The 27,304-nt window shown below is 40.7% G+C and overlaps 1 protein-coding gene across 1 annotated transcript in view; it reads right to left on the bottom strand.

Annotated features, from left to right (window-relative positions):
• The window catches only part of cntnap2a (contactin associated protein 2a), a 285,876-nt gene that overhangs the window by 53,030 nt on the left and 205,542 nt on the right, over positions 1-27,304 (bottom strand). The window contains exons 16-17 of the mRNA XM_061666622.1: positions 5,621-5,777; positions 4,054-4,181 (exon numbers count right to left, since the gene is read on the bottom strand). Of these exons, the coding sequence (XP_061522606.1) occupies positions 4,054-4,181; positions 5,621-5,777 (285 nt within the window). The remainder of the gene's footprint in view (positions 1-4,053; positions 4,182-5,620; positions 5,778-27,304) is intronic.

Genomic DNA, 27,304 nt, shown 5'->3' with positions numbered 1-27,304 from the left:
AGAACGGAGGGTAAAATTGGTCAATAGGGCAAGAGCTGCCAAATCACTTGGTTTCTTCCACTTGACCAAAACCCACTCAGAGTGCATTGATGAGATGAACCTAAGAAGGGAAACAGCAAGGATGCAATAACTCTGTATGTGTGTGAGAGAAAAAAAAAAGAACCGAAACTACAGGGAAAACACATGAATGTGGATAAAAGATGAAGAAGCGCCGAAAGGCATGAGGAAGTCTTTTTGATCACATGTGCATTTATAATAATAAATCTGCTCATCCTCAGATACCTTCCCAGATACCTCCCACAGTCGGCAGCACAACTGAGCTAAAACATTGCTTCCTAAATAGTGTGTAAGTATGAGCACCACTTCTGTATTATAATGGGCCAAAATGCTACGCATGATCAGCTTTCACTTGATCGCTCTCCTGGTAGTTTTTAATTAAGAGCCAGTCAAACCAGCAGCATTAAAGTCTAAAAGAGGCTGAATACTTTCCAAAGGTTTCTAACAATGAATGCCTCAATGGACAGTACACAGCCAAGTCATTTTAATAACGTGCTATTTCTTTTGCCATTAGCACAAATTGCCCTCTTCTTGGGGGTAATTATCATAATCATGGCCGAAGTACAGTGCTTCCTCTACGCGCCTTTCATAATACAGCTTTATAGTCACAAGCACTATCACACATAATCACAGTGGCAATATTTGTTGCTTTTTGCAACGTGGGGGTGTACAATACAATAACAAAAGACAAAAGCCGAACATCACAGGGCCCCCCGCGGCGGATGTGTTTGCTAGCTCTGCACACAAATGGCAGCTTTTTATTATTTATTGATTTTTCTCTTTTGTTTTCTTTCCTGTAGTGCATAAATGGATGCACCAGGAGCGTCACTAGGTTTTATGGACAGAGATGGCTCAGCCCCCAGGAGAGCACGAGCACAAATTTCACAAACAACGAACAAAAGACTGAGAAATTGCTTTTCAATGTTTTTTATTTGAATATTGTGAAAAGGTTTTAGGCCTCCTCAGATTTCTTGTGGTTTTTTTTCAGTCTGTTTACTAATACAGTAAACAAAGACAGGAAGTATCATTACATTATTCTTATTATTATCATCATTATCCATCTGTTTCCCGTACCGCTTATCCTCACTAGGCTCGCAGATGTGCTGGAGCCTATCCCAGCTGAGTCTGGGCGAGAGGCGGGTTTACACCCTGAACTGGCTGCCAGCCAATCGCAGGACACATATAAACAAAGAACCATCGCACCTATGGACAATTTAGAGTCTCAAATTACCATGCATGTTGTTGGGATGTGGAGTACCCGGAGAAAACCGACGCAGGCACGGGGTGAACACGCAAACTCCGCACAGGCAAGGCCGGATTTGAACCCGGGCCCTCAGAACTGTGAGGTAGATGTGCTAACCAATCGCCCACCGTGCCGCCTATTATTATGACAACTTCCCAACTACTAACTGCCGCTAGCCAATGTCAAATCACTGGAGAACAAACTGGATGCCAATCGCTGGAGAACTGGATGTAGCCGGTCTGGTGTCATGGTGTGAGGACAATAACCTCAATAGGGGCGGCGTGTTGCAGAGGCTAAGTGTATGCTCTGCAACCGGAGGGTCGCTGGTTCATATCATCACCCGAACACAGGTTACCACCACTAGGGTTTGACGGTGGTGTGAATGAATAATGTGTGCAATTATAAAGCATCTTTGAGTCCCTTGAAAGCGCATTGTAAGTCAAATGAATGATTATCCTCAAAACAAACAAGACAAAGAAGATGATTGTGCCTGTGAGGAAGGAGATGAGGCCTCATAAATAATGGTCACCCGGGAGCTTGAAGTAGAAAGGGTGAGCAGCTTTAAATACCTGGGCTTCCACATCAGTGGAGGACCTCAACTGTACACTGAACGCTACACAAGCTGGCCAAGAAGGCACAACAGCGGCAATACTTCCACAGGGGCATGAGGAAGTTTAATATGTCACCTAAGATTCTCTGCAACTTCTACAGCTGCCTTGTGAAGAGCATCTTAATCAGCTGCATCGCTGTGTAGTAAGGCATCAGGATGGACCACAGGTGCCCGCAAAGAGTGGCAACAACTGCTGAGAAGCAATGCAGAGCATCTCCCACCGCAGAGCCCACGGGGATGCTGCCTCCATCATCAAAGACCTCCCTCACACCCAGCACAGACTATTCCCATTTCCACCCTCAAGCCGGAGTTACAGGTGTGAAATGCAGGGCTACCAGACTGAAGAACTATCTCTTCATAGCTATTTTATATCTTACATTTTTTGGCAGTCATGCGGGCATCAAAGTAATTTCATTGCACGGGGTAAACACGTTTCCCAACTGTTCGTATGATAATAAAAACTGAATAAATTCCCTGATCTTTTTTGTAGTGCTCGACACCCCATGGGATTTATGGTGAAAATATGGTGGATGGTTTCCTTCCTTTCCTGGCGTGTTTCTCAAATGATAAGCTTTTCGGCACAAGAGTGGGCCTGCTGTTGGCAATTGTGTTGTTTTTGTGTGTGCTTGCTTTCCGAGCATCCACATTAAAGAAAGTGTTGTGAAATTGGAATTGTTGGGTCATGGAAATGGATGAAAAGCAGGCATCCATTTGTCTACATTTTAGTACATGAATTAAAAAATGTACAGCTCAAGCACAGCATAATCCTCTTGTACAGCAAAACTGAAATAAGTTGTTGTGTTGTGCCTGCGCATTATTGGGGATGCTGCATTATTTATTTAGCCTTCCAAATACATTGTATAGAATCCCAGTAGTTCAAAGAGGTTGCATGGTTTCAGGCCATTGAACTGCCTACATTCTCTGTCCTTTAACTTCAATATATATATTATATATACATGAAATAGTACACTGTAAATAAATTATACACATTCGTTTGTATTTAACTTTTGTCTGAAGACACCAGAGATAAAGAAATGAATATTTTTGAAAGTTCGGGTTCATACCAACATGTCATTGGCCCGTAGCTATTGTAGTTTCACTGCACATAGGAAGTCTGCTAACCTGTTTTCCGTGTTTGGTCATATTCCTATAGTAATCTGCTCCTCACCTCAACGAGATATAAAAACCATAATCCGGCCTGCTCGTATACGTAATCATCCTAAAATGTATCCCTTTAGGGATCATGGCCATTTAAAATATATCAGGAAATCTTAACACAAAAGACAAAGCTGCCATTTGCTAGCCCTGACCGTTAAAAGGTTTTGCACGCTGTCAACAGGAGCAGTTTTAATAAGCACAGTAACAAGACTGGAGGTGTGCTTTTGATCCAACCTTTGCTGAACTCTTCGCAAAAAGGTTACGCAGCCGTGCCTTCTACAACCAGCTGAGAATCTGCGAAATTTGGGTCTTCTCAGCAGCAGTCATTAATGCACATATTTCCTCTTAATTAGGCCATTGCACTAATTTAGATTTATACTGGATGTCTTTCATACCTGCAGCTAATCCACTCTGTGCTCTCCGTGTTTCGTCTTCCTGCGCAGGCCTCCTGCAAAGACTGAAGTTTCTTTTAAGATCTACTGATCATTATAAAGCAGTGTGCTCAAGCTTTGAGCCACAGTGGTGACCTTTTCTCTTGCTTTGAAAGAACGCATCCACTGAGTGCACAGACCTCCTCAGCGCTCACCATGCAACTGACTTCTTTTTCTTGTAAGGGGGCATCTTTAGTTTCTCTATTTTCATTTCAGAGAAGGATTTCGTTCAGATTATTTTTTTTTTATTTTAATTACTTTCAGCAAATGAAAACCGCGTGGCGTGAGGCTATTTTTTGATTGTCACTCGGGACTCTATATTCGTTGACTGCGCTTGGACTGCAGTACTTGGGTTATTTTTCTCTGACATTTAGATTTGTTTTGATCATCTTTGTTTGGATTATCTTAAACAAAGTGGGGATTCTATGCAAAAAAACCAAAACAAAAAAAGACTTCGAGAAGGGGGTTACATATGGCACACAGCAAGCGTACATATATATATATATATATATATAATATATAGTAATAATCTATATATCAATGACGATACTCACCATCTCCCTGGCAGCGCAACGGTCCAACTGTCAGTTTGGCTTCGGAGCCAGCTCGGTTGGTGTCGCCCACCGCAACCTGGCTGACTGGGAGGTGTTCCTTATATGTCAAGAGGCCAGAATCTTCTTTCCTGGAGCACAAAGTCAAATATGAATTGAACAAAACGAAAACTTTGAACTTGATGGAAGTGTGATTCAGATGGTGAAATGAATGAAAACGAATGAATTCATCATGATAACAATGTGTTCATGAGAATCAATTATATTGGGCAAATGAATACATTTATTACTCACATCATTACACGAATCAAATGACCTTTTCAACCGACATAAGATTGAATTTTTTATTTCGAGACAACTGGAAGGAGCTTGAGAAAAAGCATAATCGCGTGAGTGTGTGTGTGTGTGTGTGTGTACGGCCGAAAATATGGGTGCAAACTGAAAATAGAACAGTAGGAAATATTTTAAAAAGCGAATCACCCAAACAGAGTGATCAGTAAATCTTATTTGTAGTCCTGTCAGTTTTGAAGAGGCAGAGAAAGACATAAAAGCAAATGAAACCACTCATCCTCACTAACACGCAGGAATTAGTAAAAGACCAACATGGCCAGTCTTAGCCAATTGTGTTGTCTTATGAGCAAGATCCATCAGATGGATCCAAACATTGACACTTACTGGTTGTGATGATTGCGGTGTCAAAGCTTCGGTGTTTGAATGCATTATGGGTAGTGACATTCAACATTCAGTCAATATTGCATTTGAAATTAGAACACTCACCAAACAATAGAAATAGAAATTGCTGCTGATGACTTTCATGCATTCTGTGAAGGTGTAAGTCAATTACAATATTCAGTCATGGAGTGTGTGATCATGAATTGAAATGTGTGTTTAAGAGGCCCCTTGACCTTTACTATTTGAATTTCAAATAAATGAGCAGTTTCAAAACTTCTGATGAAGAAAAAGTTTTTTTCAGGATTTCTGTGGGTGACCTTTGAGAATTAAGTTCAAGTGTGACACCTAGCGAAGCAATTGAGAGGTTCCTGGACCACAAACAGGTTTGTTGATTGTTTCTAAACTTTACAAATAATCCCTCACAGCCGCTAGGGCTGAAATGGTATAGGACGGGTCTTGGAGGGTTGATGCCTATTGTCAGAATCAGAATCAGAAAAAGAATCATCTTTATTTGCCAAGTACGTCCAAAAAAACGCAAGGAACAAGGAAGGTAGTTGGAGCCGCTCGAGTGCGACAACAGACAGTCAATTGAGAGAGAGACATAAAGACATTGACAAATAAAAAACAGTCACTGAGCTGTGCTTTTATTATATTTGAGGATAGAGTTGCATATTTAGCAAGTGACTGTGCTACTGGTCTCATTTCAAATCAAATATTTTCACACACTTAAGGAAACGCTGCTTGTTTTTGAGTCCGTGTTGTAAATGGCAAAAGACCTGATTGGCGATTAGTGTACTTCAAGCTCTATGGTCATTGTGGAGTGGGAAAGTTGAGCAGTAATGTGTACTGTTGCTGCACACATTAACCACACAGTTAGTTGCATTTGACAGTAACATACCATTGCGAGTGGTCGGCGTCACAGTTGCAATCATACTTGGGGTCAGTGCAGTTCCTGTCCATGCCGCAGGCACATTTCTGGATGCCAGGACCCGAACCCCCCCAGTAGAAGTGCTTCTCACTGCCCCGGCCCACCCACCATGTGTAAGGAGTCCCATCTGAGAAGGGAAAAACATAAAGTCATCAGATGGTGTATTGGATGATGGTGTAATAGCTGAATGCTACAATCAGAGAAAAATCCAATTAAAATGTATGATAAATTTCAACTATACGCTAAGTTGCAAAACAGCTGAAAGTCACTTATTACTAGTTGATTAATTGAATCATTGAGTCATTCAAAATCTTTGAGGAATTAATTCCTAAATTGTTAAATCTTTCAGGTATTTGAATACATGTGATTCATATTGACAATAGCCGCTGCATGGTGACTGTAATGTATTTATTTCATAAATTTTAAGCACCTGAATGGCTCATAGATCATGTCTGTGATTCTACTTTTCTGTGAAAATACTGAGCTTTGGTCTTTAAGCCTTAAAATAGCTGAGAGAAAAAGCTGGCGAGCAAATTTTACTCTGTGTAATAATGGTACTGCAGTGGGAACTCTTATAAATAACTAATGCACATTGTCTATGCACAGCTAGAAAGTGCTACAAACTTGAAATACACGCCAATATAGGTCAAATAATAATATGAACCCCAAAAGGTAATTCTGATTCTTCTTCTTCTTTTCCTTTGGGCTTGTCCCTTTAGGGGTCGCCACAGCGCATCATCCTTTTCCATGTAAGCCTATCTCCTGCATCCTCCTCTCGAACACCAACTGCCATCATGTCTTCCCTCACGACATCCATCAACCTTCTCTTTGGTCTTCCTCTCGCTCTCTTGCCTGGCAGCTCCATCCTCATCATCCTTCTACCAATATATTCCCTATTTCTCCTCTGGACGTGTCCAAACCATCGAAGTCTGCTCTCTCGAAGTCTCTCTCCAAAATGTCGAACCTTGGCTGTTCCTCTGATGAGCTCATTTCTAATTTTATCCAAGCTGGTCACTCCGAGAGCGAACCTCAACATGTTCATTTCCGCCACCTCCAGCTCTGCTTCCTGTTGTCTCTTCATTGCCACTGTCTCTAATCTGTACATCATGGCTGGCCTCACCGCTGTTTTAGAAACTTTGCCCTTCATCCTAGCACAGACTCTTCTGTCACAAAAAAACACCTGACACCTTCCTCCACCCGTTCCAACCTGCTTGGACCCGTTTCTTCACTTCCTGACCACACTCACCATTGCTCTGGACAGTCGACCCCAAGTATTTAAAGTCCTCCACCCTTGCTATCTCTTCTCGCTGTAGCCTCACTCTTGCCCCACCACCCCTCTCATTCATGCACATATATTCTGTCTTACTTCAGCTAATCTTCATTCCTCTGCTTTCCAGTGCATGCCTCCATCTTTCTAACTGTTCCTCCACCTGCTCCCTATTTTCACTGCAGATCACAATGTCATCTGCAAACATCATGGTCAAGCTGTAGAGATAATTTTCTCCATTTCTCTTCCCATCTACACCATGGTAAAATAATTTAAACCTTGCCCCTAAATTTCTAGCCTTACTCCCTTTCCACCTAATCTCCTGGAAACACAATATATCAACCTTTCTCCTCATCATCATGTCAACCAACTCCCGAGATTTTCCTGTCATAGTCCCAACATTCAAAGTCCCCACATTCAGTTCTAGCCTCTGTGCTTTCCTCTTCTCTTTCTGCCGAAGAACCCGCTTTCCATCTCTTCTTCTTCTACTTCGACCCACAGTAGCTGTCATTCCACCGGCGCCCTGCAGGTTGACGGCGCCGGTGGCGGACGTTTGTTAACACGGGCCACGACCGATCCGGTATGGAATTCTTTGGAAGAATGTTCATATTTGTTTGGCAAAGTTTTAAGCCGGATGCCCTTCCTGACGCAAACCTCTGCATTTATCCGGGCTTGGGACCGGCCTACAGTTTGCACTCGCTTGTGCCCCCCATAGGGCTGCATTAAAAAGGTAATTCTGATTATGATCTCCAATTTGTTTGTCAGCAATGGAAGAAAAGGAAGAAACAGATACATATGAGGATATAAATAGTTTTGACCTGGGCAGTTTAGGTTTACTTAACCTAGTAATTCTGAAACACAGCTGCATTTTTATTTGTGTTCAAGCATGACATGTAAGTTTTGTTTCGCAAACGAAAAGCCAATCCATAGTAAATGTGCCCATGGGTGTAGGAAATCACACAGTACACAGTTCAGCACACACATCAAACTTGACCATTTTCAGCAATTAAGTAATATATCCAGTATTTTCCAACATACTGAGTTTGAATGTTGGAAATGTATTTTTCCTGAAGCAAAATGCCATATATTTATGACAGTACAAGAGCAATGCTGGTGAGGTGAGAGAAAAAACAAGTGTAGGAGTACGCGCATGACACAACGCACAACGAGAATCATGTAGTGTGCCAGTTCCAGGTCTCATGTGAGATGGCGTTTAAGCTCTGCCAAAACAAACTGACTGAAGAGAGAAGACAGTGAGGAAGAGGGATGGTGTGTGTGTGTGTGTGTGTGTGTGTGTGTGTGTGGGTGTGTTTGAGGATGACAGCACGGATGGAATGAGACGTGCAGGAGGACGACGGAGGTGGAATTGTACTGACGCAGGACTCATACAGAAAGCCATGAAGAGAAGGGTCACTGCGTTACTCGACTGACAAGCGTAGCACAGTGTGTGTGTGTGTGTGAAGAAGATGGAGTGCGCTTGCACTGCATTTGAAATATGAAATATAATATAAATATAAGTCGGGTCTAAAGTACAGCCTTAGTTTCTGGTAAACTTCTTTGACAGAGAAAAACAAACATTCTATTCATACTGTAGCAATACAGTTGTATATGAGGAACTCCTGCAAATGTTATTCCTGCTAAAGAAAATATCGCAAACTGAATAAAAAAATATATCATTCACATCATTATGAAATGTACTGTACCGGTTTTCATTTAGACAAATTTTGTACAAGAAATACATAAAAGGCACAGTAACAGGCAACTGACTTATTTCTGGTTCATTTGACGTTTTAATTAGTTATTCGAATTAATTAACTTAATTGATATGTGCTAGGATCACTGAAGGTGTCAAGCTGGTGGCCCGAGGGCCAGATCCGGCCCACCACGTCATTTTATGTGGCCCGCGAGAGTGTGCATCGACTTTGTGTTTCTTGCTAAAATACCAAAATTCCAAATTGGCTTGACTTTTAAAAATATTGAGATATTGCAAGCATTCTTTTTGTTACCAACCCCACTTTTAAAATAAAATTGATTCATACTGTAGTTGAACAAAGTAATTATCCATTAATTCTGTAATTCTGTAATTCTCCATGTGTTCTGTAAATTGACTGTCTGTTGTTGTACGAGAGCGGCTCCAACTACCGGAGACAAATTACTTGTGTGTTTTGGACATACTTGGCAAATAAAGATGATTCTGATTCTGATTTGTGTATATGTAATAATATGAGGCAATCATACATTCGTATGGGTTTGCAGCCATGACGGCCCTCCGAGTGGAACCATAACTGCGATGTGGCCCGTGACAAAAATGAGTTTGACACCCCTGGTGTAGCGCTTCACATGCTTGACATATGTGCAGGCAGCGTGGCTTTAGGCCCCACTGACCAATGGAATTTGAGTGTGAATGTTTTGTCTCTCTAAGTGCCCTGTGTTTGACTGATGACCAGTCCAGGCTGTAGACTACCTTTTGCCAAAATGTCAGCTTGGAGAGGCTCCAGCTTGCCCACAACCCTGAACAGGATAAGCGGCATGGAGCACGGCTAGATAAATATGTTCTAAGTCTTAGTTTTCTGTACTATGGCAAAAGTGGCATATTCCAGCAAGTCAGCCGTGTTAGTGGACTGTATTGCGGCTTGACGTGCCATTCAGAGTGTGTCACGCCAAGGGTTTGAGGATGTGCATTTATGGACGTATTGCTGGAAAATGAATTAGTTAATTTTGACGCTACATATAGCGCTTACATTTTTTAAATACAATTTCCTACTGCTAATTCACATTGTCACTCAAGCTGAAATAACAAAAAAACTGAGCATTCCAACTTCCTGAGAGGGAAAATCAGAGCCGCTGTTTACACAACACACGAGAGATATATAAAATAAACGGGCCAAATTGAATGTATAATTTGATCCACTTCACTTCTTTCGCTTGTCTCCTTTGTTTCCTTTCCCTTTTACAGCCATCAAACTTGGTAAATGCTCCCGGAAGAAATAAAATATTGGCAAAGCCTTGAGTTGAGTTGCCTCAGGGACCCCCCCCAGCCCCTTGCCCGCCCAACACGCACGCACGCACACACGCACACATGCGCGCACACGCACTACTGTACTATGATGAATGTATCAATTTCTTTGCACGGCCAAGTAAAGGACACATCGAGCAACTTGGGAGAAGACAAAAGCACAGAACCTTCCAGCTCTGCCTGAGAGAACATTTTCTTTTTATTTAACTGTTAATAAAAACTTTAAAACTTAAAACAATTGGATTCTGGAGTCAAGCACCACTTCATCCATTGTACTCATCTGTCATGTGCTGTATTTTGGTTGCCTGTTGGGTCATGCCTTCCTTTCTCTGCCTCCAGCGTTGCCTATGAGACGTGGGAGGAGCCACCGAGTTGCACCTGCCGGCAATTTGCTCTTGGGTGTATTTAAGAATGGCTCATGCTGTATTATAGTAATAGTAGTATAACTTATGTTGTCGCTTTGCTTATCTGCCATACTCGTGTCTCCTGCTTTGTGCCTGTTCTGTCCAGTCTCGCCGTTTCCAGTGGTACTTAAGGTTTGTGTAAGTACAATTGTGATTTGGTCTTTCCGTTGTATAAAGAATATTCAGTGTACCAGAAGTACTTAAATTGCTTTTATTAGGTGGCACGGTGGACCAGACCCGTCTCCCATTGAAAATGTGTGGCGCATTATGAAGCGTAAAATACGACTGTGGCGACCCCGGACTGTTGAACAGCCGAAGCTGTACATCAAGCAAGAATGGGAAAGAATTCCACCTACAATTAGTGTCCTCAGTTCCCAAACGTTTATTGAATGTTGTTAAAAGAAAAGGTGATGTAACACAGTGGTAAATATGACACTGTCCCAGCTTTTTTGGACTGTGTAAAATTCCAAGTTCATGATTATTATTATCAGTTTGAACATTAAATATCCTGTCTTTGTAGTGTTTTCAATTAAATATAGATTGAACATGATTTATACAAATCATTGTACTCTTTTATTATTTATGTTTAACACAACGTCCCAACTTCACTGGAAAAGGGGTTGTATAAACAACAGAGCTAAAGCACACAGACACATTTTAGTGTGTCACCACTCAACAAAAGTTCTGTTGTGTCATGGTTTGTTTGCATTGAAAAGTAAATTATTACAGGATATTGTTATTTAAGGGAACCTAACCATCAAAAATATGCTGCAGACCCTTCTGTCAGCTCTAGCCTCCCCCAGGAGGACTCATTAAAATGGTTTCATTGAGGATTCCTTGGCAGGGTGTCTATAGCGGACCCTAATGGGCATTCTATATCTTATGCAACCCAAAATATATCACTGCATGGGACCAGTTTTCCACAAATGACATCATGGTAAATGCTAAATGGACTGTACTTTATCTACACCATCACAGTGCCCACTTTACAAAGCCTCACATTCACACACTCACACACACATTCATACACCAATGGGCGACTGCTGCCATGCAAGGTGCTGCCAGGCCCACTGGGAGCAAATTAGGGTTCAGTGCCTTGCCCAAGGACACTTCGACATGCGGACAGTCGTAGCCGGGTTTCGAACCAGTGACCCTTCGGTCACTGCACCACCATGCACTACCATGAGTCAAAGGATAATTTTTCATTAGTGAAGGATTGAAAAGTATTTCCACAGGTTTGAAGTATAGCATGGCTGTGCGCCATACTGCTACTATTGTTACAACACTGTCATGACAAGTGTTGTGATGTTGGTTGGTGTGTGTTGTGATCTGAATAATGTTCTCATGATCACAAAGTTGTTTTCCACGCATCGTTGGACATAACATTTTGGAAATCAAGATGGAATTGAACTTTGTGCCGCTGCCCGCCTTCCTCACCGCCTATCCTGTGCAAATATAGAACCTCAAGACTGTTTAGACTGATAGATAGGAGTGTCTTCGATAGTTAAGCTGGCAGCCTGGATGAATATACAGACAGTGTCACATCCTATGTAAGTTTCTGTGAAGATGTGTGTGTACCAATAAAGACATTTCACAACTTTGCCAGGCTAAAGAGGACGCCTATCGAAGGGTGGATTCTAGTGTGATTGTACTGGGCTCTGACCCGAGCCCAGTACAATCACACTAGAATCCACCTGACAAAATAAATTAACATCACAAAGAGAAATTATGCAGAAAAGATGGAAGAACAGTTTACTGCTTTGGTGTGGCCACACAACCTGGAGCTGAACAGGCTCAAGACTGTAGAGATGATCATGGACTTCAGGAAGCATCCTTTGCCAGAACTGCCCCTCACGCTGTCCAAGTTCCCTGTGTCAACCGTCGAGACCAAGTTCCTGGGAATTACAGTCCCTCAGGACCTGAAGTGGGAGATTAATATCAACTCCAACCTCAAAAAGGCCCAGCAGAGGATTTACTTCCTGCGGCTTCTGAGGAAGCACGGCCTGCTACAGGAGCTTTTGAAGCAGTTCTACACAGCTGTCACTGAATCAGTCCTGTGTTCATCCATCACAGTCTGGTTTGGTCCTGCCACAAAAAAGGACAAACTCTGACTGCAACAGCCAACAGGACTGCCAAAAACAATTATTGGTACCTCCCTACCCATCCTCGAGGACTTGCACACTGCCAGAACTAAGACAAGAGCATGCAAAATCCTCTTGGGCCCTCCACATCCTGGTCACCAGCTACGATCGATCAATGCAAACTAAAACAAGCCAACATTCCAACAGCTTCTTCCCTCTTGACTTTAACTTCCTGACTTCCTAAAATTGGCAGCATTGTAACATGCTGCCAATTTTGTCTTGAGATTGTTCACTTCACTCACTGTAGTAGTGTCGTCACTCTGCATATCTGTTGTTGACCAATACTGACCACTCGTGCTTGAGAACTATCTGCACCACTTGCACATTTGTCACTGTTCCAGATTATTGGTCTATTAGTCATTTCAAACTGCTCTAAATAGCTAGAGAACTCTGCATCATTTGCACAACTTTCACTGGATCAGCATTACCACATTATAACCTTTCATTGTTCAGTGTCTCTCCGTAGTGTGTTTTTATGTCTCAAAAGTATTGTTTGTCAAAATGGCTGTCTGTTGTCGTACTCGAGTGGCTCCAACTACTGGAGACAAATTCCTTGTATGTTTTTGACATACTTGGCAAATAAAGATCATTCTGATTCTGATTCTGCTGCTTTGAATATTTTCAGACTTGCAAGCAATCGGAATAGCCAAAGGCTAACTGGTATTCTACTTCATCAGGAGCTTGTTTTCATACTCTTGGACCCACACAGATATATGAAAACTGTGTCACCTTGTTGGGTAGACATTTCGCTGCTCCACAGAGCATCATAGTCCGGTGAAGGCAGCAGATGGGCGAGCCGAATGTCCTCTGTAAATTGGCCGATTTGACGTGATGCCAAAAACGTGTTTTTCACGTCGAATTCAAGCTTCACATATGTAGAAGTTATACAATTAACTGTTGTTAGTAGTACAGTAAAACCTACAATGCGAATAAATGTGTAACAAACCTTACCTTTGAGTTACTATTTTAGTACTTTGATCGATAAATATTAGTATTAGTTTACGCACACAAAAAAATGACCCACAAACACAGTGTACATTTGTTTGGGTTCTGGATTTTTGTCTGACTTTTGCAACATATTTGCATGGAATAGGCATCCACTGTATTAGAAATAGCCCTCCGAATGATGCACTGAAAGAATCATGACCAAAAAGTTAGTTACCAAAAATTGTGCGCCCTTGTGTGTGTGTTTGTGTGTGTGTGTGTGGTCTATAGCAGGATGGTATGAATGCAAAATCCCCAATATATGAACTCATCAGTATAAAAGACATTCAAACAGGCCTTCAATAGGATTTGATGATGCAGCATCTCAAGATTGTTGTTTTGTCATTGTGAAGTGCTCTTCACGACCACTCACACATTTAGTAAACACGCTTTCTCTAAATCTCAAGGGCTCTGGATAAGACGAACAAGACCTCTTCCCATAAACACAAACATTTTTAGTCCAGCCTGCCCACAAAGTAGTGGATCAATTCATCTTTGTCAGAGAGTCTCTGTTCCTGCTCTTTTGTTGTCTTGTCATTTGTTTGTGTTTGTTCAGAGCTGAGCCTTGTCACTCTGCTCAGCACCAGCCGCTCTTTGTTAGCCTCCTATCATCTTCACATCGTTTTTTTTTTTTTTGTGAGTGGGAGCCACATTAGCAGTGCCCCAGAATTTCGCCAGCGAGTCCTAGACAATGTGTATGGGTGTGAGAGAAAATATAAAGGGAGATTCTGTATGTCCTTTGTCTTTGTGCTTATCTCTGCAAGTCCGTGTGCTTCTTTTGTGTGTCAATCCTTCTCTCATGGACCACCTATTCATCACTCGACTCAAAGAACCTCTCAACCCTGATGACATTTCCCCAATCTCGATCACTCCCACATATTTAGCCCTCTCGATACGCCGAGCTTCCCACCCTTTTCTTGGTCTCTCATATCTTTTGGTCTCTGAGGTCCTTTTTCGCCTTTATCCGTCTCCCTATTATCTCCCGACTTGCTCTTACGTATGCATTTGCTCTGCCTTCTTCATCTCTCATATCTGCCTTCTCACTCGTGTCTTTGATCAAGCCCTGTACAGTGTCTGCCTCTCCACACCACTTCCCTGTGACTCTTTCCTGGCATCTAATCTATTTGTGTTCTTATTAGTCCTGATTTAATCTGCTCCTTAATCCGATTTGGCAAACTCTCCCTGCTCTGATCAAGATCTGAGGCTATGTTTGAAATACAGGCTGCCCTCCTCCGTCGATCCCATATGGTTTGATCTGCAAAGGGCTACCGTGCATTTCAAATGAGTGGAGAGTAGACGGTGGATGTTTTCACCACTAGGCACGCTGTTGAGAAATCACGTTTAAATGGTGCCCCATTTGTTTGGCTCTTAAACAATAATGTAACATGGAGTACTACAGATCGTTGCACACAATTACAACGCTCGGCGGTTGACGGCCACAATGGGTCGAGAGGCAAAGAAAATGAGCCAACAAACGTGAGAAATTTGACTCAAGCAAAAATGTCTGTAAACAAAGACACAATTGATCACAATATCATGCAGTTGGCATAATCATTTTAGCGTCCAATTGACCAGCCAGTCATCATCCTATACTGTATTTTTGATGCCCCTTACTATTCCATCAAAACCAAATACCAAGGGTCTGATGACTAAAATCCCAAAATATACCTGCAACTACAATTTATGCATCTTTTTTAGGGGTACAACAAAAGATATAGTTTCAAAATACAACCCCAATTCCAATGAAGTTGGGACATTGTGTTAAACATAACTAAAAACAGAATACAATGATTTGCAAATTATGTTCAACCTATATTTAATTGAACACACTACAAAGACAAGATATTTCATGTTCAAACTGATAAACTTGATTGTTTTTAGCAAATAATCATTAACTTAAGAGTTTTATGGCTACAACACTTTCCCAAAAAGCTGAAAGTTGAACATGATTTGCAAATCATTGTATTCTGTTTTTATTTATGTTTAACACAACGTCCCAACTTCCTTGGAATTGGGGTTGTAGTATTGGTTGAGAGCTTGTTGAAGATTTTTACTCTTCAGCAAGATGCCAATTTCCTTATGGTGAGGTGCTGGTCAAGTGACGGTATCCAAGTGGTTCACACAGCTGCTTCACGGTTCTGAGGTTGGGGGTTTGAATTTTGTGTTTAGATGTTCCCCTCATTCTTGTGTGGTTTCTCTGCAGGTACTCCAGCTTCCTCGTATATTACAAAAACATGCATGTTATGTTCATGGAAGTGTCTTGGTATGACAAAAGTCCAAATCAACGGTTTACGCCATCTCTTACCCAAAGTCAGCAGGGATTAGCTCTAAAATACCCATGAGCGTAATGAGAACAAGCGAGCTAGAAGATGGATGGATCAGTCTCCTCATATTGGACACGTCTGATTGGCTGCTTGATTTATTTGGACAAAAAAAAAATTCATTGTGACAAATAAAGAAAAACCAACAAATTCACAATAGTACCGAAGCAAAACCTGATCGACTATACAGTACATTTTCTTTAGAAAGCAAGTGCTGACAAGCTCAGATAATTGTTTTACTTATACGATTGACAATAAATCTGATCAACGTCCTTTGATCAAAATCAAATGTGGAGATTTTCCACTTGCTAATTTGACTATAAAAACAGTGATACTTTAATAACATCATGAGTTTGATGTAAACTGAGACATTGACTGGTGGTTCCTAGCTGTTCCTCGAGTTATACATTATTAAGTTGAAACAAAACGAGAATAAACCAACATGTATTTGAATACTTGATCAATTATGGTGAATTAAAAAAATAAAAAAATAAAACAAAAAAAATAATGAATCAATTGTTTTTAATTTTGTAATATACTTTTTTTTAAAGGGCTTGGATAATCCCTTATGTTCTGAACTCCTTTTTCAATGCCAGTGGTTGTGATATTAAAGTTTGTTTATTCCAGATTCAGTGTTTAAGCAAAATATAAGTTTGTTGCCATATGATAAACTTTAACACTGCATTTGTGCAGAAAAGGGAAACATGCACATTGCAGTGATTTTTCATTAAATATTAAGTTTGGCCCGCGACGTTGTCCCAATTTTTAATTTTGGCCTACCGTGAATTTGAGTTTGACACCCCTGCCCTAACTAAATGGCAAAACAATCTGTACTGTATTTCAAAACAATCCTGTTGTGTTGTTGGCATATCAGCCAGACACCTGAGCAACTGGCCTTATGGGTCTCAATGGTGGAACATTGGATAGGTAGGTGTTTATGTAACCTTACGGACGAGAGACTATTGCTGTAAGTTTTCCCTTCTTCAGTTACAGGAATAGCGTGATGATTGAGAAACATCTTTCTTGTACTATACTATTGTTTGTGATATTGTATTGAGTGTTACTTGGCAATTCCCACCCTGTAATCTTTTGTCTAAAAAAAATAAATACAAATTATTCCATGAGCATTAAATTTTGTCTTGGGAGAGCAAAGGTTAAAGAGAAACAGAGTGCAAAGTGTACAGTTTCGTTGCTGGTTGACTGCAGCGCATGCAGTCTGAGGAGGAATGTCCAAGTTGTGTACGCGGCAGACAGGCCGGTGGAAGAATAATGAGTTTTTTTCCAACAGTTTCAACCTGAGAGCACCTATAACACCATCCGCCTTCCTGACAGTTCACAGGATGTGGCTCCTTCCTTTGCCCGCTGTTAGGCACAGCTTTATGCTCTAGTAAATCCACTCTGCATACTGGGACACACACGCACACACACACACACACACTAACAGTAACGTAGGTCATCATCACTGAGCGTAGTCAGCCATTGCATGAAAAACACCTCAGAATGGAGAGAAGAGGAGATAGAGGGAGGGAGCATTAATATCAATAGCTGTGCCCCTAATTGGCATGTCTGCTTGATAAAGGACACAATACCACACCCCCTCCAACCGACACACACACACGCACACACACACACACACACACACACACACACACACACACACACACACGCACTTAGTATACATGCAACGCTACAAACCACTGGCAGTCATTCTAATTGAAAAGTGTCTGCCAACCATAAACAACCATAATCATCATTACCAGGAAGTCATCTCAGTGTGTTTATTGACGTGTTACCTCCAGGTCAAGTCCAATGGACAGATAGATCATGAAGAAAATGACTTCTGCCAAAAGACACACATTTGTCCACATTATTCATTTATTTTACCCACACATGCATTGGAATCATCGTACAAGAGGGCAAACACAGCAGCGTTTATGAATATAGATGAGAGCGATTGAGGGGAAAATAAATAATATATATATATATATATATATATATATATATACATCACGCAGTGAGAGAGGAAAAAGTCAGGGCCCAAAAACACCAAACGAAGGACACCCAGTGGCGTGCAATACTCCGGTGCTGCAAGGGGCGAAGACATGTATTTTAGGCACCCAAACTCAAAACATAGATGGTGGCATAGTTTGGGGTGGCATGCTAATCGATATTTTATGTTCCCAAAACACTATCATCAACCGGAAGGGGGCTGGGAGGTTTGGCGGTGATCATACTTCAATTTATGCACCTAAAAAACCATTGTCCGCCACCGGCTAGTGCGTACTAACTAAACCTTGTTGCGCAGACTGATGAAGTCTGCTCGGATGAGAGGTGAAATGTCTTCTAAGACAAATAGAACAGTCCAGTTGCCATCGATTAAATACCCTGAGTATGAAATGACCTGGACAAATGAAAACATTCACAGGCACAGCGCTGGAACTGCATTTCCGGGTTTTGAGCTAGCGACCAGCCGGGGCGGCCTCCGCCAAGCCATGTAGGTACGGTATATAAAAGGATACGTATGTGGTGATGAATGTTTCGCACGGGACACACGATACTGAATAAAAAATAAAGAAATAAAAATAATCAAAGGAAGCAGCTCAGGTGACCAGGCCATCTCACTTACAGTGGCCAATACTGCTGTTCATATGAGCTGCAGTAATGAAAGTGATTTCTTTTCAAGGGAAATAAAAAATTAAAATATTAAAATAAAACAAGTCTTTGTTGTGTCTGTCAGTTGTCAAAAAAAAAAAAAAGAAAAAAAATCACATGAAATTCTTGCTTTGTATTTGAAGTGAAGTGATGTGCACTCAGCTCCCAACTGTTTGCTTTGCTTGCTATCACACCACTTTGTTGTCAGATGCATGATGGATTTCAGGAGTTTATTCCGAAGCCTGTTGTTTTCTTTTGTTCTAAAGATCTGGGTTGTCTGCGCTCTTTGTTTTTGTGGTTGCAATTTTGCAATGGTGTAGAAACGAGAACTGTTCTAATACATGCGTCCGTCCGTTGTTTTGTGGTGAGTCGGTGCCCATCCCAGCTGGGTGAGGGAGTGGGTAAAACCTGGACTGGTCGCCGTTTTGGGTGAGGGAGTAGGTCAATTTTGGACTGGTCCCGTTCAATCAATACTGCACATAATGACCAGCAGCCACGCACTCATCCATATTCACTCTTGTATTAGATTTTGTTAGATTCTTTTTGTTTTCTGACGATGTGAACCAAATTGTCTTTTATTGCCTTTTTTTCATTCTTCATTTCTTAGCTCTTACATGGCCTGTTTGTGCCATTAACGGCCAACACACAACATTTAACCATTGTCACACATTAACCAGCCTCAATATGTCAAATGTAGTGCTAGCAGAAGTCAAGAATTTGTTTTGTTATAAAAATAAAAAATAAAGGATTATATTCCGTTGAAGAGAGGTGTAAAAGGAACAAGGTTGGGTGGCTATTGGACAAGCAGACATTTGAATGGTCAACACTGTGTCTTTCACGGGAGAACAAAAAGTAACCTTTCGCAAGCTTCTGGCACTGAGTCCGCAACATGTGTCCTCTTTGTCACTCTTTGTTTGCACTCAATCCACAGGTGAAGAGGCTCACGGAGAGACAGCAACTGAGTAGGTTCGCCCGCTGAGCACCCAAACACCCAGTAACATTTATTATCATCATTATTGTCCCTCTCTTACATGCTCAACTCTGTTTTCATCTTTGTCTGCTCTTTAGACCGCTCTCTCTTTTTCTCCGCTTGGGTATTCCTATTGCTCTGCCCTCTCCCTCATTGCCCCGCTGTCTCCATTTTGGCTTGAGTTATCGATTTTTCGAAAGGTTGACTGAGGCTTTCTGTTTTTATTCCCTGCTCTTCCCTCTCCTGCTTTGCGATCTTTCACTGCCATCTTCTTTGCAGGGTTTCTACTTACTTTTAAAATCACTGCCTCGAAATTTCTGCCCATTTTTCACCCATCTGTTTTTCTCCAGGCACAAACATTGCGACTCGGCTATTCTAAACATCTTTATCTGCCACTTGTTTGCTGCTTTGACAAGGTTAGGACACAGGGTGCAGAATGCTTCAAGTGGGATATAGGTGCTCGTAACAGTTTATTTGGAAAGCAAACATTTAAAGTGGAGTCGGTACAGACATAATCTCTACCAATCAAATGCGTTGTCAACATTGTATCTTAATTTGAGACAAAATTGCATTTTGTCAGGAAAGTAAATATGTCAAATTTCCATGTGTTACATGATGAATAAAAGGTTAGCAATTAAGAAAACAATCATCCTCAGCCTTGGATAAGACCTGATTTTTCTTAAGCATGCTTATGCTCCTCTTGGTTCGATGCGTTATTGATCTTGAAGGAAATCCATGGATAGAAATCTCCACTTAACAAACATTACATGATCTAATCAAATAACAACTTACTGACACACTTTTGTAACATTTGGTATGTTGATTATCAAATAATATCCAATGAGGTAAGGTATTGAGTCATGTGTACTAACTACTTCCTTTCAGGGTAAGATCTTGGAAAGACTGAGGTAAAACGAACCAAATTATCCATTATTTATTTCCATTGTCTTTGTTTTTCTAAGACAATGACTAGAACACGTCTTTAAATAAGGGCATATTAAATTAGATATCCTGATTTTCCTCCATGTATTAAATAATATATCACTGTCTTCCTTAATAATTAGGCATTTTCTTCTAGACACAAAGTCAGTCAGATTCTATTCTATTTTATGTTATATGTTGTATCATTATGGGTGGAATTCAATATACAACATTCCACATGTGCCCTCAAGACGTGAAACTTGAGTCACAGTGATATCTTATAGTTATCCTGGTATATTAATACATGCGAGCAGAGTCATTGATTGCACAATATCAGTGTCACAGAATTTGCCTTCGAATATTATTATAACATTGCAAGATAAGCCGTGCCTTAACATTCAGTGCTGGAAGACATAATGCTCATGTTAATGCGACCCGCACATTATAATCGGGCAATGTCACAGAGGATGAATATCCATTAGTGCAGCACATACCAGTGCACGCGTGGTTTTAAATCAAACACTCCTCGGCTTGGTTTGTACGACATACGCCTCATCCATTTGCACAAGCAGGCAGTGTTAATACAACCACAGTGTAAGATGGTTTCAATTAGCAACAGCAAATAAATGGCAAATTTAGTGTGAAGCTGATTAACTGATGTCTAAAACATGATAGATGACAGAGGGGTGTTTTGTTTTTTTTGTATTAAAAAAGCAGGCCACCATGTTTTCTCTGTTTGGTGAACTCCTACTTGTATGGGTTTGCAGTTTCTGACCCTGGCCTGCATGCATATTTTGTGAAATTAGGTATGATTTGACATAGCTGGTTTAGTTTACACATTCCAAACAATTGTATTTCTTCATAAAAAAGGAGAGCGTTAGAGACAAATAAACACCCACGCCAACAACCTCTGTGACAGTTTACTCGATGCAATTTAATAAACTTTCAAATCGAGGGGTTTTAAAACTACATTTTCAAGTCCACTCATTAATAGCAGTTAATTGGCTCATCTGATTTTCTCAGTTGTTCATTCTTCCCAAAGAGCTAGTTTGTGATGCGCTCGAGAACAGGGTGACCAGAATACTGACGGCAACGTGGTTGACAGCCTTGTGTGGTTTTTTTCTGAACACACTTGAACAATAAAGATGATTCTGATTCTGATTACACATGGTCTTATAACGTTTCTTTTTTTTTTTTTAGAGCATTTCATGATGTTTTCCATAATGAGGGAACATCACTGTCCCAGCTCACTGTTTGGCTGCTAGTTTGATGCAAGGTTTTTTTTGTTTGTTTTGTTTTGTGTTTTGGTCTGACAGCTTGAACGTTGCATCTGTGAGATATGAAGAGCACCACATTGAATGTGCCAATTGAACGTTCAGCTGGAGTTTATGTGAGGACCTAAACAGAATGCAATGGAGTGAGTTGGAGGCCAGAATTCCCAAAAACTTTGTTGTGTTATTCTTTATGTGGCAGATCAACGTTACAATCACCAAACTTATTACAACCTACCCTGCTGAAAATGTCACAACTATTTCAATTACTTTAAAACCATACATCGTTATTTTTAAATTAACCACATATTTGTTCTTTACACAATAAATACATTGTTGTATATGTGTACAGCATGTGGCATACCTGTGCACAATTTCATATGACAACCCAGATAAGTGAATGCTCCATAAAAAAAAAAAAAAAAAGTCCAACATTATAAAGATCAAACTGTTTGAAAGTCAGTGTTCTTTTACGTGTTCAAAAGTGTAACGATGAGTCTAACCTTTTCAAAATCTCAAGACAAGCTAATAGATTACACCACAAAGTAGCACTTTGAGGTCATATTTGAAAATAAATATGTCACATTCGAGACGATGGCAGAATGGCACATGACCAGAGTGAGCCAATCACAAGCATCGGCTTTAGAAGGAGGAAGTGATACGATTGTTTTTTTCAATTCTTCAACATTTCCAAAAACAACAGAAATTTAATTACACATTTCCTCCCATGAATGTAGCAGATTACAATAATGTAAATTTTGTAATTAAATTATGTCACGTTGTTAAATGTAATTTGTTAATCCTCAACACTGTTAATTCCCCACGAGCTGAGTGGAATAATTAACAACAGACTGTAATTCACTTTCATTCGGATCGCAATAAATCACATGGTTGTCGGGTATAAAACCACGCATATCCTGTTCAAGAAACAGTTTGTGTTGTCAGTCCTCAATACATGCGGAACATCGAGCGGGCTGAAATTACTTTCCCAAAATGCCACTGTAAAAAAAACAATACCAAAAACACACAAACCATAAAAAACATCAAACATCCATTTATACATGCTGATTTATTCTAAGAGAGGACACAAACATAGGGTAATAACATTGTGCGTGTATGGAAATAGCCTTCATCTGTGAGAAGATCAGCATAAAAGAATGTGCAACGCTATTAGTGGGTCTAACTCATGTTAAATTGCTGGAGGGTGCCGGGTACACAGTGTTTGTGTGCTGCTCTGCGTGTTAACGAGCGCTGCGATGATTGAGTCTGCAAGCAAATGATGAATACGCTTCAATCCATTCAAAACACACGAGTTCATCATTTACTTGACGGCACCGTCAGAAAGTCATGCGGGCTCACCGTGAGCAGGTGGAGAGGAGGCATCGTCGGTAATTGAAAATTAAGTTAAAAGAACATCACATGCATGTCAAATCATGAAATCACCACTGGTTTGAGAGCGTGTAACACTTTGACACCACTTACCAATCCAAGGTTGAGCCGTTTAGTCAACAGAGGGAGTAGGGGAGCTGTTCATTTTGAATAGGAGCAAGTTGGGTAAGAATATACAACAGGCAAGAGTTTTAATAAAATATCATACGATAACAAAACAAGAGTCTTTGCACAGTGCCACGACCACAATTATCACTGGATGGTTGGCATATTCATAATTGGTCTCCAACACGCGGCAACACCTCTGGTGGAACCAGACATACAGTACATGCTGCCGTCTGTTCAAACTGGGATTCTTTTATTTCGACAGGTCACACTATTCTGTATAAATGGACAAGGAATGGAAGGACCAAGTTCCCAATATTACGCCTTCCGAGATAGCGTCGCTTTTCAAACACAACAGTTAGTAAATGGGGAATGCCAGGAAGGCACCGAGCATTTAATTCTTCTTCTCTACCATCCATTGTTGTTTTGTGGTTTGTGTCCCTCTTATTTGTTCAATTATGCTGATGCATGTACAAATCACAATTCGGATTAAATTTTGACAAACCATACTGCGGCAAACTCAACTCTGCTCCTTCGCTGCTTGGTTTGTTACGTCTGTTTATTTGAAAATGTTACATTCTAGATTGAAATGACCCCTTTGCTCCCAAGCATTCAGATGTCTTTTCTATGGAGCAAAACAAAATCCCAATGTATGGTGGTGTGATCGCGCTTTGACCTGGCTAATGGAGGCAGAATACCCCAAGGCAAGATGTAATCAGGGAGGCAGTTAATAAAATGAACAAGACCACTTTACTTGATCTCGCTAATGTCCCTGACCTTCCCTGAGGGACGACATGCACACACGTGCAAGTGCATAGTTAAAATGCATAGTCGCATGTGTGCATTCATCACATGAATGCACAGGCGTGACCACACAAGTAGGATGATTATTGTTGATGCACAAAAGCCCATGATGAGACCTCTACGCTAAATTGTCAGCCCATACAGGACGAAATGAATACAAAGCTAAATTAAGTGTCCGCACCTCACATAAATGTCACACTCAGGAGAGTTTAAATGCATCATTCACTAGATTTTAGTTAACGGCGGGGAGGGCGGAGCGGTCTGTGAATGAGGTTACACGTGCGCTGTAAACTCTTGGGACAAGAGTCGAGCCAACAGCTGTCACTAACACCGACACTGACAGAACAAAGGTAATGTGTCAATTGCTGCCCCAGCAGGGCTTCACTTACATGACCAACAAACACAACAAGCTCAGACCTTGCTTGTAGGTGAAGCGGAGTACGTGCGACGCCATTATGGAGAACAAAAAAAGTGTTTGATCCTTATGGAAGACAGTGCGGTTACTTTTTATTGCATACAGGTCGCAACATTGTATGTCAGCACCTTCTCCAACCTGACAGCCTTCATTTATTCGTGCTTGCAGGCCCCCCTTCACTATTCACATGTATACTTTTATCACGTCACATCTTGGTGATATTACACTTGTACCCTGCGTATCATGTCCGGACATGTTTCTTTTCCCCACTACTTTGTGCCTTTCTTTGTTCGCTGAGCCGAGAACAAGCAACTCTTTCTTCAGCAGGGATCTACTGCGAATTCTAGGAATTACAATTTTGAATTACAAGGTGAGGGTAAATGAGCTCGATGCTCTGGACAATTGCCACCGAAATAAATGAATACTGTATATACTGTAGCTCTGCTGAATACATTATGGATTACAGCAGCACATTCTGTCTGGAGCCTTAAAGTTTTCCTGTTTACTGGGCAAGAAAAACATTGTAGATTGCAAATAAATAGAGCGCCAATGAAAGGATTCGGCATCCTTCATTTCTTGCACATTTTGTTGCGTTACAGCAACTCAATATTTGATATTGTATGGAAAAAAAAAACAACAACCCTCAAACACTAAAAAAAAATCCTTTTTCATCTGCCTGATGTATGTATGACCACATATTTATGTATTAGTAAAGTGTCGATGGGAGCATTTGCGTCAGGATTTTTCGCCACCTTCACATCACTGATCAAATTAGCATTTGAGTCCGCCGAAAAAAAAACTGAACACCGAAATCAGAGTTTCAGAGAATGACATACTCGTTACTTTATTCTGCTGCAACGCCACAATTACTGAAAAAAATACAAAGAAATTCATGATTTGTAGCCTTTTGGACTTACTGCGCATAGTTTCTGCGCATGTACGCAGTTGTAGCAATTGCCCTCAACTGGGATCTCTGCATCAATTAGCCTAGCCCGAGGAGCTAGCTAGAATGGAGGCGACTGTTCCCAGCCAGCGAAGATTTAAGGCACCGACAGGTGCAAAACCAACCCATGTTTTACCTTTGGTCATGGTACGGCAAGGGGTCCTGGTTACGGTCATATTCAACTCAAAAGAAAAACCTTTCCGGAGGGAGAACGGCACGCCGCCAGCGTACACGCCTTCCAAATTCCACCAGTGAATTAGAAAAAGAGACAGACAAAAGAAAGAAACGCCGGATTCAAAACTGGCCTATGCTATTATGGATGGAGACTCTTATTTAATGGAGGAGCTGTAGTCCTCCCAATTGTGCCCTCACACTTATCACGTTTATGTTGCTCCTTCAAAATAAAGTGCGTTTTTATTATTTCTATATTGTTCTGTATTTATTTTGAACCACACACCATTAAAAATAAGGTAAATGTAACTTCGATCTGGGGTTAGAATGGATTCATTGAATTTCCATTCTTTTTGATCGGAAAAAACACGGAAAGCTTTTGGTTTTTAAACGGGGTTACGGATGAATTAAATTCGTCACCTGAAGTACCACTGCTTATACAGTACATTAACCGCCGGAATTATCAGTGCGTATAACACACCGGTTGCCTGGCTGTAATGAAAGATCTAATCGTGGCCATATGATATTATCAGTGTATGTACAGCTACTGGCGGAATTACAGCAATGCATCAAAGCACTTGCAGCCAACTAAAAACACAATTTTCACTCACACCTGAGTGAACAAGTGGTGGTAAACGAGAAGGCTTATTCGTTGGACGTTATTCTAAAACTCACACATTCCCAGGTGGGTATGCAATCCCCAGGAAGATTAGAGCTGATGAATGAAAAGCTAACAGCAGTGCAAACGTGATTGTACTCTTTGGGGTGCACAGGATGCACCTTGATGTCACTTTGCAATCCCTTGACATCTGTTTATCGATGCGTGCACGCATGACGCCAAAGATGCATTGATGAGTGCAAGCTAATGAATATAGTGACATACACGTCGGGCCGTTTAGTCGACAGTGACAGCGCTAAACGCTACTGGCAGTGGAGACAGCATCTGCCAACCTCAGGGATGACAGAAAACACAAATTGACTACATTAAAAATAATTAGATGCTTTGATTGCCTATAAATCAACAATATAGAACGCTTAACTGAGCCCTCAGAGGTGAACAAAACTTCTATTAGGAAAGTTTTTGTTTACTCTGGATAAAATTCATTAGCCTCTAGACAGAAATGTCAAATTGAATCCTAAAATGTGTTTCAAAATAAAATACATGCAATCTACACAACTTAAACATGGCAGTCGTTAACATGTCTGCCATCATACTGTACTTATAAAAATGCCACCAACAATTTAATAAAGATCAAAATGGTGCATCTCTCAAATCAATTGCTGAAATGTTCATGTGACTTTTTTTTAAGAGGGCTCAAAATATTTTTGTTTGTATTTTTTAACCACGTTTTTTTTAAAAATACATACCCTTTTAGTAATACTCTCAGAAAATGTTTCAGAATTCAGAATTCCTGCACGGGGTTATATATTAATTCAGAAAAATCTATTAGCTGGTAAACTTATTCAAAATGTTTAGTTGATGAGGTAAGAGCCTGCCTATTTCGTTTTAGATTCCTCCATGCATTGTCCTTACCCCTTAACCTCACTAAGGAGGTGGGTGAGATATGAAACGTCTTTCAGCTGAATTAGGGTGCGGGCCAGGGTACATCCTACAGTGGGTGCCAACCAATCGCAGGGCATACATACACTGGTTACGGAAAGTATTCAGAAGCCCTAAAATGTTTCACTCTTTGTTCTTCTTCTTCTTATATTGCAGCCAGTTGCTAAAATATTTGAAGTTAATTTTTTTTCTCATTCATGTACACACAGTACCCCATATTGACAGGAAAAAACGGAATTGTTGAATTTTTTTGCAGAATTATTAAAAACGAAAAACTGAAATATCACACATTTCTGTTTTTGTTCGGTCAATATGGGGT

This window comes from Phycodurus eques, chromosome 21 (assembly GCF_024500275.1).
Source record: "Phycodurus eques isolate BA_2022a chromosome 21, UOR_Pequ_1.1, whole genome shotgun sequence".
NCBI classification, from domain to species: domain Eukaryota; kingdom Metazoa; phylum Chordata; class Actinopteri; order Syngnathiformes; family Syngnathidae; genus Phycodurus; species Phycodurus eques.
This window is presented reverse-complemented; position numbering and strand designations above follow the sequence as displayed.